The sequence below is a fragment of the Netta rufina genome (genome assembly GCF_964035555.1).
Source record: "Netta rufina genome assembly, chromosome: 18".
Lineage (NCBI taxonomy): Eukaryota > Metazoa > Chordata > Aves > Anseriformes > Anatidae > Netta > Netta rufina.
Window position 1 is genome coordinate 8,642,485 of NC_140142.1, and position 18,400 is coordinate 8,660,884.

Here is an 18,400-nt window from a genome sequence, read left to right on the forward strand (position 1 = left end):
TCTTCCACCTTGTCCCCCCAAGCGGTGCAGGGGAATGGGGGAATGGGGGCTGTGGTCAGTCTATAGCACTTTGTCTTCACCACTCCTTCTCGGTTGCTCTCTTCCCCTGTGCTGTGAGGTCCCTCCCATGGGATACTGTCCTTCCCAAACTGATCCTGCATGGGCTTCCCACAGGCAGCAGCTCTTCAAGAACTGCTCCAGACATGGGTCCATACCACAGGGTCCATCAGTCAGGAGCAAACTGCTCCAACCTGGGGCCCCCATGGGCAGCAGCTCCTGCCAGGTCAGCTTCTCCTGCGTGGGCTCCTCTCCATGGGCTACAGGTGGATTTCTTTTTATTTTTCATTATTTTATTATTCTTTTTAATTTATTTTTTTTATATTTATATTTTTATGTTTTATTTTTATTCTTTTGTTGTTGTTATTTGTTTTCTTATTAGATTGACTTTACCTCAAGTGAAGAGTTCTTGCACTTTTTCTGTTTTTGATTCATATGGTGGCAGTGAGCTAATGGCTCTATGGTTTTTCCCTGCCTGCCAGGTGCAACCAACAGCAAATGAGTCCTTGCTGAGCCCTCAGTCACTACACGACCATGCTGTGATCCTGACTTCAACACACTGAGCTAATGGAGAAACACGAAAGGCAATGATCTTTGCTGTCTATTCCTTGAAAATGTTCTTGACCACAGTTTTTTAAGAAGACCAGCCTTCAAGCAGTGCCCTGAGAAGATCTTTTCTGAGTACTGAAACACTTCTCTGGAGACCAGCTGTGCCACTGTCGTGCCCACTTCCTGTCCCTACCTGCAGTCCCAGCACAGCCCCACAGCAGCACTGGCACCAAGCTACAGGAGCAGCCGGGCCTGCCTCCACCAGGAGGGCTCAGTAGGAGAGAGTGGCAGTGGCAAGAGAGCAACTCTGCATGCACCAAGTGCTGGTGCTCCCTGGCTGTGTTGATGGGATGGGACTCTTTTCCTCTGCACACGGGCACTGGCCCTGCAGATCCAGACCAAGTCTCAGAGGAAGGACGTCAGACAAAGAAGGCACTGCAGGATCCTTTCTTTTGTTTAAGTTCACAGGGAGATAGGCTCCTCATGTATAGAGTTTCAGTATATACATTCAACACATACATACTGAAATGGAAGTGGGACAAATAATGACAGCTTATTGGAAATCCATTGATGAATTGAAACTAAAAAATACCACTACTAAAAACACATGCTCGTATACACACAGACACACACAAAGAAAAAAGAAAGAGAATATAGTCTGTTCTTTTAATAAGTGACATTTTAAATCATTTGCAGAAGTAGATTGAAAATTAATTTCTTCTGAAACACATCAAGTCATCAGTTTCCATAGAGCTTGCTTGAGTTCCTTGTTCCGCATGCTGTAGATGAAAGGGTTCCCTACTGGAGGCAGCACCGAGTAGAGAACTGCCACCATCAGGTCCAGGGATGGAGAAGAGATGGAGAGGGGCTTCAGGTAGGCAAACATGATGGTGCTGACAAACAGGGAGACCACGGCCAGGTGAGGGATGCACGTGGAAAAGACTTTGTGCTGACCCTGCTCAGAGGGAATCCTCAGCACAGCCTTGAAGATCTGCACATAGGACAACACAAGGAAGAAAAAACAGCCAAATGCTAAAGAAAAACTAAATACAAGTGCCCCAACTTCTGTGAGGTAGGCATGAGAGCAGGAGAGCTTGAGGATCTGGGAAATTTCACAGAAGAACTGGTCCACAGCATTGCCTTGGCAGAGGGGCAGTAAAAATGTAATGGCCGTGTGCAGGACAGCATTGAGACAGCCACTGCCCCAGGCAGCTGCTGCCATCTGGACACAAACTCTGCTGCCCAGAAGGCTCCCGTAGTGCAGGGGTTTGCAGATGGCAATGTAGCGGTCGTAGGCCATGATGGTGAGAAAACAATATTCTGCTCCAACCAAGAAGACGAAAAAGAAGACCTGTGCAGCACATGCTTGATAGGAGATGGCCCTGGTGTCCCAGAGGGAATTGGCCATGGCTTTGGGAACAGTGGTAGAGATGGATCCAAGGTCAAGGAGGGCAAGGTTGAGGAGGAAGAAGTACATGGGGGTGTGGAGGTGGTGGTCACAGGCTACAGCTGTGAGGATGAGGCCGTTGCCCAGGAGGGCAGCCAGGTAGATGCCCAGGAAGATCCCGAAATACAGGAGCTGCAGCTCACGTGTGTCTGCGAAAGGCAGCAGGAGAAACTCAGTTATGGAGCTTCTATTGGACATCTGCTTTTCTGGGGATGTGGTCCTGCACAAAGAAGAGAAAGAACAGTAATAACGTACATCTGACTTATCAGAAGAAAACTCATCCCATCTCTTATTTAAAATTGCCAAAAACATTATCCACTTCCAGGAAGTCATTTGGCAGGTCCTTTTCATAAGTTCTTCCTGATGCTGCCTGAGGGTATCCCTGTGAGCAGGGGACTCCTCTGTGGGAAATGGAAGAGTCAGTTATGCCCTGGCAGAAGTAAAGAGGAACACAGAGTAATCTCAGACTCACTTCACCCCCGATATCAAAGAACTTTGCCCCAGTGTTGCTCCCAGGTCACCTAACTTCAGATCAGATATATATATATATGGATTTTTTGTTTTAATTTTCCTTTTATAGGGTCAGATTGTTTGTTGTTGCTACCCCACCACACCTGATGAGTTTTTCTAAAACAGAAATCCTGGGCATCTGAGTCTCCTGCAAAATACTGAGAGTCCATTACCATGAAACCTGCCTCCCCTCCACTGCAGGAATCTGAAAGCACAGACTGCAGAAAAAGACTTACCCTTCAGATAAATCAAGCCTCAATCTTCCTCTTGAAATGCCCTCTCATAAATGCCATTCTCTAAAGCACTTCAGAAACAGAGAGAACAGTCTGGACAGATGCTGTATCAGGCATCGGATGTGCCAGCTGTAGAAGACCCCTCTGGCAACCCCACCTGCTTTGCCCTGCTGCCAGAGCCTCATGGTGTCAAGAGGCTGCAAATCTGTCCTGCCACACGCTGCCCACTGTTGCTGCACTCCTCACTGCCTCCAAGCCCTCTCTCCTTCTCTCCTCTCCCCGTGCCACCTGTGGTGAGAGCCCCCAGCCCTGCTGCGCTGTGCAGAGGAGCTGCTTCTGGGCAGAGCTGTATCTCTGCAGCGCTGCCCTCTTGCCAGGAGCTCCCCTTGTGCCCAGGAGCCCAGCCCAGCTCAGCAGCACAGAACCCGACCATGGCATCGCTTGCTCTGTGCCATTGGGCTCCCTTGAAGTGTCCCCAAGGCCTCAGGGCTGACAGCTCCTGGAGGCAGCAGGGTCTCTGCTGGGGTGTGGTGCTTGAAGCAGACTGATGTCATCACTGACTGCTCCTCTCTGAACAAAGGGTAGATGGATTTTGAAAGTATGCTTTCTGCTATTAGGGTGAGGGTTTCTACCATGATGTTGTGGTTTAACCCAACCAGCAGCTAAGCACCACACAGCCATTTGTTCATACTCCCCACTCCCTCTCTGGGATGGAGGAGAGAATGCAGAAAAAATTAAAGCCTTTGAGTTGAGATAAAGACAGTTTATTAGCACAGAAAGCAAAGGAAAATAATAATAATGCTAATAGTACTACTCATAATCATGTGTACAAAACAAGTGATGCACAACGCAATTGCTCACCACCCACTGACCGATGCCCAACCTATCCCCAAGCAGCTGGTCTTCCCACCCCAGCCAGCCTCCCCATATTAATTGTTCAGCATATCATTCCTCTGCCTGTGGCAGGAATAGCCCAGACTGTCTTCCCCAGGACGTTTTTTATGTGTACTACAGGGACTTTATCTCCTTCTGCAGAACATAACATGTTTGATTGGGCATGTCCAGCTTTTTTACAGATCACCTAGTGTTGACTAACCAGGTGGCTTTTGGTAAATACATTTCCCAATGTTTGAATGTCCCAGCACCCATTGCCTTCAGTGTTGTCCTTAACACTCCATTGTATAGCTCCATTTTCCTGGAGGCGGGTACATGATAAGGGATGTGTTACACCCACTCGATACCATGTTCTTTGGCCCAAGTGTCTATAAGGTTGTTTTGGAAATGTGTCTCATTGTCTGACTCAATTCTTTCTGAGGTGCCATGTTGCCATAGGACTTGCTTCTCAAGGCCTAGGATAGTGTTCTGGGTGGTGGCATGGGGCACAGGACATGTTTCCAGCCATCTGGTGGTTGCTTCCACCATTGTAGGTGCATGGTGCTTGCCCTTGTGTGTTTGAGGGAGTGTGATGTAATCAATCTGCCAGGCCTCTCCATATTTGTATTTCAGCCATTGTCCTCCATACCAAAGAGGCTTTGACCATTTGGCTTGCTTGATTGAAGCGCATGTTTCAAAGTCCTAAATAACCTGTGCTATATTGTCCGTATAGCTATATGGTCAGGTCCACCCCTCGATCACAAGCCCACATGTATGTTGCATCTCTACCCTGATGGCCTGACGTGTCATGGGCCCATCGGGCTATAAATAATTCACCTTTATGTTGCCAGTCCAGGTCCACCTGAACCACTTCAATCTTAGCAGCCTGATCCACCTGCTGGTTGTTTTGATGTTCTTCAGTAGCCTGATTCTTGGGCACATGAGCATCTACATGGCATACCTTTACAACCTGGTTCTCTACACGGGCCGCAATATCTTGCCGCAGTGCAGCAGCCCACATGGGTTTACCCCTGCGCTGCCAGTTGTTTTGCTTCCACTGCTGTAACCACCTGCACAGGACATTTGCTACCATCCATGAATCAGTGTAGAGATAGAGAACTGGCCACTTTTCTCATTCAGCAATATCTAAAGCCAGCTGAATGGCCTTCACTTCTGCAAACTGACTCGATTCACCTTCTCCCTCAGCAGCTTCTGCAACTCGTCTTGAAGGACTCCATACAGCAGCCTTCCATCTCCGATGCTTCCCCACAATACGACAGGACATATCAGTGAACAGGGCATATTTCTTTTCATTCTCTGGTAACTGGTTGTACAGTGGGGCTTCTTCAGCACGACCCACCTCCTCCTCTGATGATATCCCAAAGTATTTGCCTTCTGGCCAGTCCATAATCACTTCCAATATTCCTGGGTGACTGGGGTTTCCTATTCGAGCCCGCTGAGTAATCAGTGCAACCCACTTGCTCCATGTAGCATCAGTTGCATGATGTGTAGAGGAGACCCTTCCCTTGAACATCCAGCCTAGTACCAGCAGTTGGGGTGCCAGAAGGAGCTGTGCTGTACCGACCACCTGCAAAGCAGATCGAACTCCTTCATATGCTGCCAACATCTCCTTTTTTATTGGAGTGTAGCGGGCCTCACATCTTCTGTATCCCCGACTCCAAAACTCTAGGGGTTGACATCGAGTTTCCCCAGGTTCTTTCTGCCAGAGGCTCCAGGTGGGGCCGTTCTCCCCGGCTGCAGTGTAGAGCACATTCTTTACACCTGGTCCTGTTTGAACTGGCCCAAGGGCTACTGCATGAACTATTTCCTGCTTGATTTGTTCAAAGGCTTGTCGTTGTTCAGGGCCCCATTCAAACTCATTCTTCTTACGGGTTACTTGGCAGAGCGGGTTTACAATCAGACTGTAATTTGGGATGTTCATTCTCCAAAACCCCACAACACCTAGGAAAGTCTGTGTTTCTTTTTTGCTAGTTGGTGGAGACATAGCTGTTATTTTGTTGATCACATCCATTGGGATTTGACAGCATCCATCTTGCCATTTTATTCCTAAAATCTGGATCTCTCGTGCAGGTCCTTTGACTTTATTTTGTTTTATGGCAAAACCAGCCTTCAGAAGGATTTGGACTGTTTTCTTCCTTTTCTCGAAAACTTCCTCTGCTGTTCCACCCCACACAATGATGTCACTGATGTACTGCAGATGTTTAGGAGCTTCCCCTTGCTCTAGCGTAGACTGGATCAGTCCATGGCAAATGGTAGGGCTGTGTTTCCACCCCTGGGGTAGCCAACTCCAGGTGTATTGGACACCCCTCCAAGTGAAAGGAAACTGGCCTGCACTCTGCTGCTAAAGGGATGGAATAAAATGCATTAGCGATATCAATTGTGGCATACCCCTTGGCTGCTTTTGATTCTAGTTTGTACTGGAGTTCCAGCATGTCTGGCACTGCAGCACTCAGTGGTGGCGTGAGTTTGTTCAGGCCACGATAGTCCAACGTTAGTCTCCACTCACTATTAGACTTTCGCACTGGCTATATGGGACTATTAAAAGGTGAATGAGTCTTGCTGATCACTCCTTGGCTCTCCAATTGATGAATTAGCTTATGGATGGGAATCAGGGAGTCTTGGTTGGTGCAATATTGCTGCCAGTGCACAGTTGTGGTAGCAATTAGCACTTGCTGTTCTTCAACCCTCAGCATCCCCACAACAGAAGGGTCCTTTGAGAGACCAGGCAAGGTAGACAACTGTTTAATGTCCTCTGTCTCTAAGACAGCTATGCCAAAAGCCCTTTTGGGTCCTTGAAATATCCTCTCCTGAGATAGTCTATGCCAAGGATGCACGGAGCAGCTGAGCCAGTCACAATATGATGTTTTTGCCACTCATTCCCAGTCAGACTCACTTCAGCCTCCAATATAGTTAACTGCTGGGATCCCCCCATCACCCCATAAATGCAGATGGGTTCTGGCCCTTTATAGCTTGATGGTATTATAGTACACTGTGCACTGTTATCTACTAAAGCCTTCTACTTCTGTGCATCTGACATGCCAGGCCACCAAATCCACACAGTCCAATAAACTCAGTTGTCCCTCTTCTCCCCCTGGCTGGAGGCAGTGCCCCTCTAATCCTAGTCAGAATCTCTGTTTCTGTGTCTAAAGGACTGCCTGCTGGAAATTGGAGCAGCAAATTTTTCAGAGAACCTCTTTTTCCCAATTGTTTTCTTTTGCAACTCCCATACCCATGCCTCCAGGGTCAAGGAAGATTTTCCATCCCATTTTCTCATGTCCTCTCCATGGTCATGTAGGTAAAACCACAGTGTGGCACGGGGTGTGTACCCACCATATTGTCTTCCTTGTGTGGATGAATGCTTACTCCTGATAGCTGAGACACTGCTTTGTACAGGTGGGGAAGAAAATAAACTCTCTTCAAGTTGGTGGACCTTTTCAGAAAGTTTCTCCAACGTATTCTCTTTTAGTTGGTGGACACTGGTTCGTTGAGGTGGGGAGAAAGATAAATTCTCTTTAAGTTGGTGGAATTCTTCTGAAAGTTTCTCCACAGCTGAGACACAGGCCTGTAAGGAAGAGGAGAGACTTTCTTCGTACTGCCAGAATTGTTTAGCCACTTTATCCACTGTAGGTTCCTCATCGTCTTTCCAGGCCATTATTGCCAATTGTAGTGGGTTTACGTGGCAAGGTTTTGGTAGCAGGGGACCATAGGGGTGGTTTCTGTGAGAAAGATCTAGAAGCTGCCCCATGTTTGGCAAGGGCCCCATTGTTTTCCAGATCTGAGCCAATAAGCGATGTTGTTTTGTGCCTCTGTGAGAGAATATTTAAGACAGGGAAAAAAACGCTGCGCCACACAGCAGCCAGGAGAGTGAAGGGATTGAGGAACAGCCTTGCAGGTGCCAAGGTCAGTGAAGAAGGAGGGAGAGAGGTGCTCCAGGCACCGGAGCAGAAGTCCCCTGTGGCCTGTGGTGAGGACCATGGTGAAGCAGGATGTCCCCCTGCAGCCCATGGAGTACCACGGTGGAGCAGGATTCCATGCTGCAGCCCGTGGAGGAGACCACGGTGGAGCAGGTGGCCCTGCACCGATGGAGGCTGCTGCCTGTGGAAGACCCCTGCCGGAGCAGATTCCGGGCCGGACCTGTAGCCCGTGGAGAGGAGACCACGCAGGAGCAGGTGACCCGGCAGGAGCTGCTGCCCGTAGGGGGGCCAGGTTGGAGCAGTTTTCTCCTGAGGGATGGACCCCATGGTACGGACCCATATCTGGAGCAGTTCTGGAAGAGCTGCTGCCTATGGGAAGCCCACGCTGGATCAGTTCATCAAGGACTGCATCCCGTGGGTGGGACCCCACAGCACAGGGGACGAGAGTGATTGAGAAGGAGCGGCAGAGAAGAAGTGCTGTAGACTGACCATAACCCCCATTCCCCCGTTCCCCTGCGCCGCTCGGGGGGAGGAGGTGGAAGAGGGTGGATGGGGGGGGAAGGTGCTTTTGGTTTCTTTCCTTTGTTTCTCACTTCTCTAGCTCATTTGTAATGAGCAATAAATCTTACTATCTTCTTATGCTGAGTCTGTTTTGCCCGTTACAATAATTATTGTGTGATTTTCTCGTCCTAATCTCAACCTTTGAGCCCTTTTCACATATTTTCTCCCCATTCCTCTTTGAGGAGGGGGAGTGAGAGAGCGGCTGTGGTGGAGCTCAGCTGCCCACTCGAGCGGAACCACGACACCAATGAGCTGGCATATGATGATGGTGCACTCTGTACAAACTTCCGCCATATGGGTTGTGTACACCTGACTTCATCTGGATCTGTGGATGTTTTTCTGAGGTCTGGGTCCTCATAAATCACCTCCCGTACGGCTCATTCCCTCAGGTACTGGATTCCCTTCTCCATAGTGGTCCACTTGCCTGGTAAACGTACAGGTTCTTCTTGGAAGGGATACCTTTCCCTCACAGCTGAGAGGAGATGCCTCCAGAGGTTGTGAGATTGTGCTCCATCTGCAATTGCTTTGTCAATGCCTGCATCTCTAGCAAGGGATCCCAGCCGCCTGGCTTCCCTGCCTTCTGATTCCACAAAATCGGCTCCAGTGTCCCAGCACCGGAGCAGCCAGGTGACAAGATGCTCATCTATGCAACAACCAAAATCTTTTCGTACTTCTCATAGCTCACGCTGGTGTAGCTTTTGGGTAGTTACTGTTGATTTTTCGTCATCCTCATCTTCCTCCTCCTGAATCCCTGATGGCCCAGAATCGTCGTCTCTATACCTAGATTTGGCAGAAGACTCTCTGCGTTCTAAACAACCTGAATTCCTATACCATTTTTTCACCTCCTCTACAGGGGCAACTTGCACTGCTACAGCTCGTTTCTCTGACCCAGCCACAGGAGCTGGAGCAGCTGCAGGAACTGGAACTGGAGTAGCTGCAGGAACTGGAGCGGCTGCAGGAACTGGAGCTGGAGTGGCTGCAGAGTCCACCGTAGGGGTCGCAGTGGCCATTGGATCTTTCACAGGACTTGGAGTGGCGACAGGGTCTGTCACTGAGTTGATAGTAATATCATTTGCAGCTCAATAGGCATGAGTCAGGCCCCAGCACTTTACAATGATTTATGTCACTTTGGAACTGCCATAGTCATGACACCTTTTTTTCAAGCATTCTACCAGTTTTTTAGGATTTTGCAGTTGTTCAGGGGTGAATTTCCAAAACACTGGAGGTGCCCACTGCTCTAAATGCCTGCCCATATCCTCCCATACTCCCTGCCACCCACAACTATACTGCCTCCAGGCAGATCTCTGGATGAGATTCCTAAGTAGTTGTTTAAATTTAAGCAAAACCTGAAGCACATTCAGGAGGCAGAACAACAAGACCATGCTGGTCTAAGTATCCCAAGGATATTCAATATCTTGGAGAGCTACTGTAACAAGCTCGGAGGATAAGAGGGTGGTGAAGGAGAAAGGGAGAGTGAACGAGTGAGAAAAAATATCTTCCCCTTTCCCCTCCACAGATTGACTCCCTGCTGAAAAAAGGCAATAGGTATGATTGCTAATAGTTTCTGAGATATGATTTCCAAAGTATAGAGTCGACGACTTTGCTGAGTACAAATACCAAGTTAGAGTCATGACCAGATATTTCATCGTCTCATAAGCCACTGTTACAACGCACAGTACCATAATGATCTTAAACCAGGGCCCGGAGAGGATAAACAACATGACAGAGAGCACATACGGAAAATAATGTGCTATAATACTCAATTTGGAAAGCAAGTGCAGCAGAGTTGAGATTAAAGCAATCAGCATTATGACAAGTGACTATTAAACAGGTCTAATACTTACACCAATTTTAGTTTAACACACTCTGGTCAGATCTGTCGTTACCTCAACCCTTCGTGCCCCACGTTGGGCGCCAAAAGGACTGTTGTGGTTTAACCCGGCCAGCAGCTAAACACCACACAGCTGTTCGCTCACCCTCCCCCTCCCTCTCTGGGATGGGTGAGAGACACAGGAAAGTGAAGCCCATGAGTTGAGATAAAGACAGTTTATTGAGACAGGAAAATAATAATAACAATAATAATAATAACTATAATAACAATAATAAAGCAATAATGATGATAATAGTACTACTAATAATAATGTGTACAAACAAGTGATGCACAATGCAAGTGCTCACCACCCGCTGACCGATGCCCAGCCTAACCCCAAGCAGTCTGGCCACCCTCTCCCGGCTAGCCACCCCTATATATTGTTTAGCATGATGTCAGATGGTACGGAATACCCCTTTGGCTAGTTTGGGTCACCTGTCCTGGGTCTGTCCCCTCCCAACTCTTGCTGCACCCCCAGCTTGCCCGATGGCAGGACAAAGCAAGAAGCTGAGATGTCCTTGGCTTGGTGTAAGCACTGCTCTGCAACAATTAAAACATCGGGGTGTTATCAGCACTCTTCTCATCCTAAGCCAAAACATAGCATTCTACCAGCTACTAGGAAGAAAATTGACTCTGTCCTAACTGAAACCAGGACAAGGTCCCCAGGTTCTTCTTCCCCCCCCCACATGGATCATAGAGTTCACACCATTTCCAGAGTCTTTTGGGGTGATTCACTAGATCCACTGATTTCAATAGAGGAATGGCAAATAATTCACCAGGCTCCTTTCTCTATGGCTGCTGTGTTACCTAGTGTAGCAGAGCTCTTCTTTGCCTGTAGAAGGGAATGAATAATGTCATATCTTTGTGGAAAACACTATGACAACTGAAGCAAAGAAATAACAAATAAAAACAAAATAAAAATAATAAAAACAAAATAAATAAAAATAAAATTAAAAGTAGAAAATCAGGGCTTGTTACAAGTTATGTTATGAGTGATATGTAGACGAAAACAGGAAGATTAATGCCTCTGAGAAACATTCTGTCATCATTTTCCTAACTGCATCCTTGAGTTCCTGGTTTCTCATGCTGTAGATGAGGGGGTTCACTGCTGGAGGCACCACTGCATACAGAACTGCCAGCATCAGATTCAAGGAGGAGGAGGACATGGAGGAAGGCTTCAGGTAGGCAAATGTGCCAGTGCTGATGAAGAGGGAGACCACGGCCAGGTGAGGGAGGCATGTGGAAAAGGCTTTGTGCCGTCCCTGCTGTGAGGGGATCCTCAGCACAGTCTTGAAGATCTGCACATACGACAGCACAATGAAAACAAAACACAAAAAGAGTAAACATAAAGTAACCACAACAAGACCAAGTTCTCTGAGGTAGGCATGTGAGCAGGAGAGCTTGAGGATCTGGGGAATTTCACAGAAGAATTGGTCCAGGGCATTGCCTTGGCAGAGGGGAAGGGAAAAGGTATTGGCAGTGTGAAGCACAGCATAGAGAAAAGTACAGCCCCAGGCAGCTGCTGCCATGTTGGCACAAGTTCTGCTGGTCATTATTGTCCTGTAGTGCAGGGGTTTGCAAATGGCAATGTAGCGGTCATAGGCCATGATCCTGAGTAGGTAAAATTCTGCTGCGACAAAGACAACAAAGAAAAAGACCTGGGTAGCACAGCCTGCATAGGAAATGGCCCTGATGTCCCAGAGGGAGTTGGCCATGGCTTTGGGGACAGTGGTGGTAATAGTGCCCAGGTCAAGGAGGGCGAGGTTGAGGAGGAAGAAGTACATGGGGGTGTGGAGGTGGTGGTTGCAGGCTACGGCTGTGAGGATGAGGCCGTTGCCCAGGAGGGCAGCCAGGTAGATGCCCAGGAAGAGCCCGAAGTGCAGGAGCTGCAGCTCACGTGTGTCTGCAAATGGCAGGAGGAGAAACTCATTGGGGAAGCTCCTGTTGGACATTTGCAGTCTCAGGGCATGGCTGGCTGTCCATGGTGGAAAAGACAGACACAAGTTAGGTAGACTTCTGTGACCAAAACCTCTAACATATTTCACAGAACCCTCCACAGCAACACACACTGCTTCTTCCCTGTGAGCCATGTTTTTTTCTGTCTAAGGGTGTCAGGGATCAGGCAGATCCTCTGTGAGATCAGAAGTCAGTACTACTTTACAGCATCTGGTAAAGAGCACCAGGTATGGATCTCAGGTGCACACTGGCCAGAGGTATTTCCCTATTTGCAGATCCTGAGCAGGATATCCAACAATCTTTCAAGAAACAGTGACAGTGGTTTTGGTGCTCTCTAGGTGAAAGGGTGTGGAACAAAATTGTGAGTTTCCTCAAAGACCGACAGACCTTTCAGTGTAATGTTCTCTGATCTTCAGTCATTCATTCAAACCTGACAACTCTATTACCATCCCCCTAGCTGCCCTTCAAAACAGAAAAGTGAAAGCAGAAACTTCACAGAGTGCCTTCCCTTCAGATACAGCAGACATTGGTCTTCCCTGTGAAGAATCTCCCCCAGACATGCAATGGGGGTGCTGTGGAAATGTGAGCAGCCTGATCTAGGGAGCAGCCTCTGGGCAGCAGCAGGACCCTGCCCTGCCCTGTCACAGCTCCTTCCTTCCCTTCTACCCTCAGCTTCTCCCCACAGCATGCTGGGCAGCTCCCCAGGCAGGCTGAGTGCTGAGCCTGGCAGGCAGCAGAGGCCCTGCCACGGCACACAGCCCCTGGGGCACTGCAGGGACCCTACTCTGCACCACAGCCCTGGACACCCCTGCCTGCACAACGGCTGCACAGCCGACAGCCAGCCCCTCTAGAAGGAACCCTCATGTCCTGTCCCTCTGTTATTTACGGCAGAGAATCCCTGCTCTGGACCTTGTCATTCTTCTCTACCATAGAGAAAGCAGAGTGCTCCTGAAAGCTCCCGTAGACTGTGGGATTTGCCAGCAAATCTGGAGATGGCATCAGGAACAACAGCTGTGCTGCCCTGCAGCCAGAGACTTACCCTATTCAGGGCTGTGAAGATTTCTCCTACTGTGAGCTCTCAGCATCCCCCACTCCACACTGCCTTTAACATCTCCCTCCCTTCTCTAAGTTGTCCTTGTCCCCTGCAGGCAGTGCCCCGAGCCCTGCTGCGCTGTGCAGAGGAGCTGCTCCTGGGCAGAGCTGTCTCTCTGCAGTGCTGCCCGCTTGCCTGGAGCTCCCCTTGGGCCCAGGAGCCCAACCCAGCTCAGCAGCACAGCTTCAGCCCAGGGCCTCACTGTCTCCGCCCTGTCTTGTGTCCCTTGAGATATCCCTGGGTCTCTAGGGTTATCAACATTGAAACAGGCTGAAGCAAACCCTGATGTTCCCTCCCACAGCTGAGGAGAGATACTTACTTCCAGCAGTGTCATTTCTTGTAGCAGGAGAAGTTTCATCAAAGAATTCCCTTGTCATCTTCCACTCTTAGGCAGGACACCCAGAATGTGATTGGCAGGGATCACATTTTCCCAAGCTGAGGGAAGTGATCACAGGGAGTCAACTGATGCATCTCATTCTGAGTTTGATGTCCTAGGCCTGTAATGGGGCCCAGAACCTTCCATATCAGCCACAAACCCAAATAATTTGGGATTTCTCTCACCTCTGTTCAGATATGTACAAAATACTCTAGGCTAAGCTCCCACAGTAATTAAAGGAGATAGAGAAGAACAGTGAGTTGTTCAAATGCAAACGCCATTTGACATTTGAGGTGCCCGAGGATGTCCGACTTAGCAGTAATCCTTTAAGTTAGGACTTCAGAGACTGGGAATGTAGGTATTAGAGTTTTTTCAGTGTAGACTGCCTAAAAATGTGGCCTCCCTTTGTGCCTTGTCACTAACCTGGACATTGTTATTTAGCTAAATAATATAAACCCTTGTCATTTAGCTAAATAATATAAACCTCCCCTTTAACATATCTCTCTCATCCCCAAAAGTGGGAGTAGATTAATGGAGAAACGGTAATTTAGAGACAGTACTTTCTAAAAGGTGTTTGAAAGCTTAGGCACATGAGTAGACTGCCCTACATCTACTATATTAGTAGGCTTAGTCAATTGAGTTGAGTGTAGAGAGGCCTTACAGAGACATCTTGATAGATTGGAACATTGGCCAGTCGCCTACAATATAAAGTTCAACAAGAACTAGTGCCAGATTCTGTACATCAGGCCGTGTATTCCTGAATATACATATAGACTGAGGGACAAGTGGATGGAGCATAACTCTGCAGAAAGGGATCTCGGGGCTGATGTTCCACAATGTTCCCTGCAGGGACCATGGTGGAGTTGATCCTGCAGGAGGGCAGCACAGCTGGCAAATAGCAAGCTCACAACTCTGGTCTTCAGGAGAGCAGTCTTTGGCCTCTTGGAAGGTGAGAAGCTGAAACGTCCTTGACTTGGTGTAAGCACTGCTCTGCAACAATTATAACATCAACATGTTATCAGCACTCCTCTCATCCCAAGCCAAAAGACAGCATTCCACCAGCTACTAGGAAGAAAACCAACTCTGTCCTAACTGAAACCAGGACAACCCCCTTTAGGTATTGGAAGGCTGCTAGAAGGTCTCCTCAGGGCCTTCTCTTCTGCAAGCTGAAAAAACACAACTCTCAGCCTGCCTTCATAGGAGAGGACCTTGAGCCTTGTGATCGTCTTTGTGGCTCTCCTCTGGACTCGTTCTAATATTCCCACTTCCTTCTTGTGCTGGGAGCCCCAGAGCTAACAAAGTATTCTGTGTGGGGTCTCGTGAGAGCAGAGTAGAGGGGGAGAATCCCCTCCCCTGCCCTGCTGGCTATGCTTCTGCTGATGTAGCCCAGGATACGGTTGGCTTTCTGGGCTGCAAGCACACACTGCCGGCTCATGGTGAGCTCCACCAACACCCCCACATTCTTCTCCTCAGGGCTGCTTTCAATCTATTCTCTGCCCAGCCTGTATTTGTCCTTGGGATTACCCCAAGGACATGTGGGACCTTGAACTTTGCCTTGTTGAACTTCATGAGTTTTGCACAGGCCGACCTCTCAAGCTTGCCTACGCCTCGTCAGCCTCCCTGGAGTGCTGCTAAGAATGGCCATAAGTTCTTCAGAAGGGACAGGCAATGAAGGAGGCTCAGTGGTGTAGTGCCTGATATTAGAGAGTGTTTCAATATTGTAGAGCTCAGGGCTGGGCTCAGAGACTTTCTTCTCTGAGAGTGCAGAGTAGCAGTTTCCCTGTGAATACCTGGGTTTACTTCTTTCCTTGTGACTGAGTACACAGTGGGAGATCTCTCACTTTCAGAGGGGCTGCAGTCAGTGCTCATGCCATGCTCCGCTGTCCCTGGAGGTACCCTGGGTTCTGGAGGCAGCTCCAGATTCCCCTCTTGAAGGACACCACCTACAGGCCACATGTGGGAATAGCCCTGGCTACATAATGCAGTGACCATTTGCTGCCTCTGCTGTGAGCAGACACCCACAGGTGAGTCTTAAATCTAGCCCTTGGTCTCTGACAGGTGACAATGCAACAATGAGCCATTCCATCCTGAACCGAAGCAGGAACAGGCTCTTGTAGGGAGCAATTCTTTGGGCCTATTCTTGACACTGGCTTGGCTAGGAAATTCCAGCCTTCAGGCAGTGTACATAAGTTATCCTGTTTATTACCAAAAGTGTTATGAGAGCCTTCACTGACTCACAGTTACTTGTACATGTATAAAGCATTTATATGATACAGAGCAGTCTCAGTCATTCATTGTAGTGGGAAGAATCCAAACATTTATATCAGAATGCAAGGAGCAAAAAGAGTCAAAATGACAAAAAGGAAAAAGCAATTTTATTAATAATGATAAAAACAAACAAAGAAGCAAAAAAAAAAAAAAAAAAAAAAAAAGGTTGGAATGGGATGTACAATTTTCACTTCTGGAGAGTGAAAAAAACTTTATGAGTACTGAAAAACATCCCCCAAATCAGTTTCCTAACAGCATCCTTCAGCTCCTTGTTCCTCATGCTGTAGATGAGGGGGTTCACTGCTGGAGGCACCACCGAGTACAGAACTGCCAGCAAAAGATCAAGGGATGAGGAGGAAATAGAGGGGGGTTTCAGATAAGCAAACATGATATTACTGATGAACAGGGAGACAATGGCCAGGTGAGGGAGGCACGTGGAAAAGGCTTTGTTCTGTCCCTGCTGTGAGGGGATCCTCAGCACAGCCCTGAAGATCTGCACATAGGACAGCAACAGAAAAACAAAAAATGCAGTACCTGAGCAAAAGCAAAAGATGAGGAAGGCAACTTCTCTGAGGTAGGCATCAGAGCAGGAGAGCCTGAGGATCTGGGGGATTTCACAGAAGAACTGGTCCAGGGCATTACCTTGGCAGAGGGGGAGGGAAAAGGTATTGGCAGTGTGCAGGACAGCATAGAGAAAAGTACTGCCCCAGGCAGCTGCTGCCATGTTGACACAAGTTCTGCTGGTCATTATTGTCCTGTAGTGTAGGGGTTTGCAGATGGCAACGTAGCGGTCATAGGCCATGATGATGAGAAGATAAAACTCTGCTGAGACAAATGCAACAAACATAAAGACCTGGGTAACACAGCCAACGAAGGAAATGGCCCTGGTGTCCCACAGGGAATTGGCCATGGCTTTGGGAACAGTGGTGGAGATGGAGCCTAGGTCAAGGAGGGCAAGGTTGAAGAGAAAGAAGTACATGGGGGTGTGGAGGCGGTGGTCGCAGGCTACGGCTGTGAGGATGAGGCCATTGCCCAGGAGGGCAGCCAGGTAGATGCCCAGGAAGAGCCCGAAGTGCAGAAGCTGCAGCTTGCGCGTATCTGCAAATGGCAGAAGGAGGAACTCTGTGGGGAAGCTGCTGTTGGACATTTGCTGACATTGGACATGGCTGTCTGTTGAAGAGAAGAAGGCAGGACAAAGTTAGAACAGACTTCTCCAAGAAACACCTACTGCAAGTCTTTGAATAGTCCCCCAGACCAGCCTTTCTCTTTGCAGGAGAACCTGTCTTCAGCTCTCTTGCTTGAGCTGTGGCTGGTGCTGGATGAGAGTGGCACTGGGAGCAGCGGCTACTGTGGGCTCCAGAGAAGGTGTTCCTGTTATGAAGCAGGGGGGAAGCAGGAACATGGAACAACCTCAAGTTCAGTCCACTTGTCAGATGAATGAGCCTTGCGAACAACTCATCTGACCACCGAGTTGTCCCAGATTCCCAGCTGCAACTCTGTAGTGTCTGAAGGAGGCTTGGCCACTCAGCTCCTGCTGTTCTTGGCCAAAGTCTTCTTTCACCCTGCCTGTGCTCACAGACCCCATCCCACGCGGCTGTGCTCAGCGCTGCCCTGCAGCACTCTGCCACCAACAGGGCCCTGCCAAGGGGCACCTCCATGGCTGCAGGAGCTACGGGGCAGCTGACAGAGAGCTCAGCATGGCCAGCCAGGGCTGGCTGTTCTGGGCTGACTGGGGGCACCTGCCTTAGGGCACTCCAAGGGGCTTCTGCCAGACTTCCTCACCTCACAGTGCAATCCAGCAGGACTCTCAAAGCCTACTCCATTGCCCACTTCCCTCCCAGGAACAAGACCCAGCAGGAGACCCTTCCAGGACCTGCAGCTGCATGGCCCTGCAGCCAGAGACTTACCTTGTCAAGGGCTGTGCAGATTTCTCCTGCAGTCAGCTCTCAGCATCCTCCCAATCCACTCCCAACTGCCTCCAAGCCCTCTCTCCTTCTATCCTATCCCTGTGCCATCTGTGGTCAGAGCCCCCAGCCCTGCTGTGTTGTGCAGAGGAACTGCTTCTGGGCAGAGCTGTCTCTCTGAACCAGGAACCTCTTGCCAAGAGCCCTCTCTGTCCCAGGAGCCCAGCCCAGATCAACAGCACAGGCCCAGCCCAAGTCATTGTAATCACCCCTCTGGGGGCTTTGGTGATGAGCCTATGAACCTCAGGCACTCAGAGACAATCGAAGAAATCTCTCAAGAAGTCCAAGTCAGATGCAAGTTTCCTGGAGTGTCCCCCGAGGGCCAGCACTGACACAGGCTTCCTTGGAGCTCGTTAGAGCAGAATATTGAAGGCAGCGAGGACAAGCAGACAGAGGGAAAGTGAAGGTGACACTCATGTGTAGGAAAACTGGATGTGGTTCACCAAGCAGAAGGGCTCGTATTAATGAATGAATTTTGATGGAATCAAGTAAGGGGCAGTGTTGACAACACTGGACAAGCTCAGCAGTGATGAAACAAGAGCTGGCTTCAGTGTAAAGCAATCCAACATCATACACCACATGTGCTGCCCTGAAGTAATGTGATGACAGTTGGAGACCAAAGTCATGGACTGACTGAACCCAATAGATGTTTTATAGGGATGTCTTTCCCATAATATAACTAGACCCATCAGTGACCAGTGCATGCTG

The 18,400-nt window shown here is 48.9% G+C and overlaps 3 protein-coding genes across 3 annotated transcripts; all 3 read right to left on the reverse strand.

Moving 5' to 3' along the window:
* Positions 1–1,336: 1,336 nt before the first annotated feature.
* On the reverse strand, positions 1,337–2,251 carry LOC311216372 (olfactory receptor 14C36-like; the record flags this gene model as incomplete). The annotated part of the gene is made up of 1 exon (XM_084297915.1): positions 1,337–2,251. One exon carries the CDS (start codon positions 2,249–2,251, stop codon positions 1,337–1,339), a length of 915 nt encoding a protein of 304 aa, XP_084154041.1.
* Positions 2,252–11,021: 8,770 nt separating this feature from the next.
* Positions 11,022–11,987, reverse strand: LOC311216373 (olfactory receptor 14A16-like; the record flags this gene model as incomplete). The annotated part of the gene is made up of 1 exon (XM_084297916.1): positions 11,022–11,987. The coding sequence occupies one exon, from the start codon at positions 11,985–11,987 to the stop codon at positions 11,022–11,024; it is 966 nt and encodes a 321-aa protein (XP_084154042.1).
* A 3,928-nt stretch (positions 11,988–15,915) lies between these two features.
* Positions 15,916–16,875, reverse strand: LOC311216374 (olfactory receptor 14C36-like; the record flags this gene model as incomplete). The annotated part of the gene is made up of 1 exon (XM_084297917.1): positions 15,916–16,875. The coding sequence occupies one exon, from the start codon at positions 16,873–16,875 to the stop codon at positions 15,916–15,918; it is 960 nt and encodes a 319-aa protein (XP_084154043.1).
* Between the last annotated feature and the right edge of the window lie 1,525 nt (positions 16,876–18,400).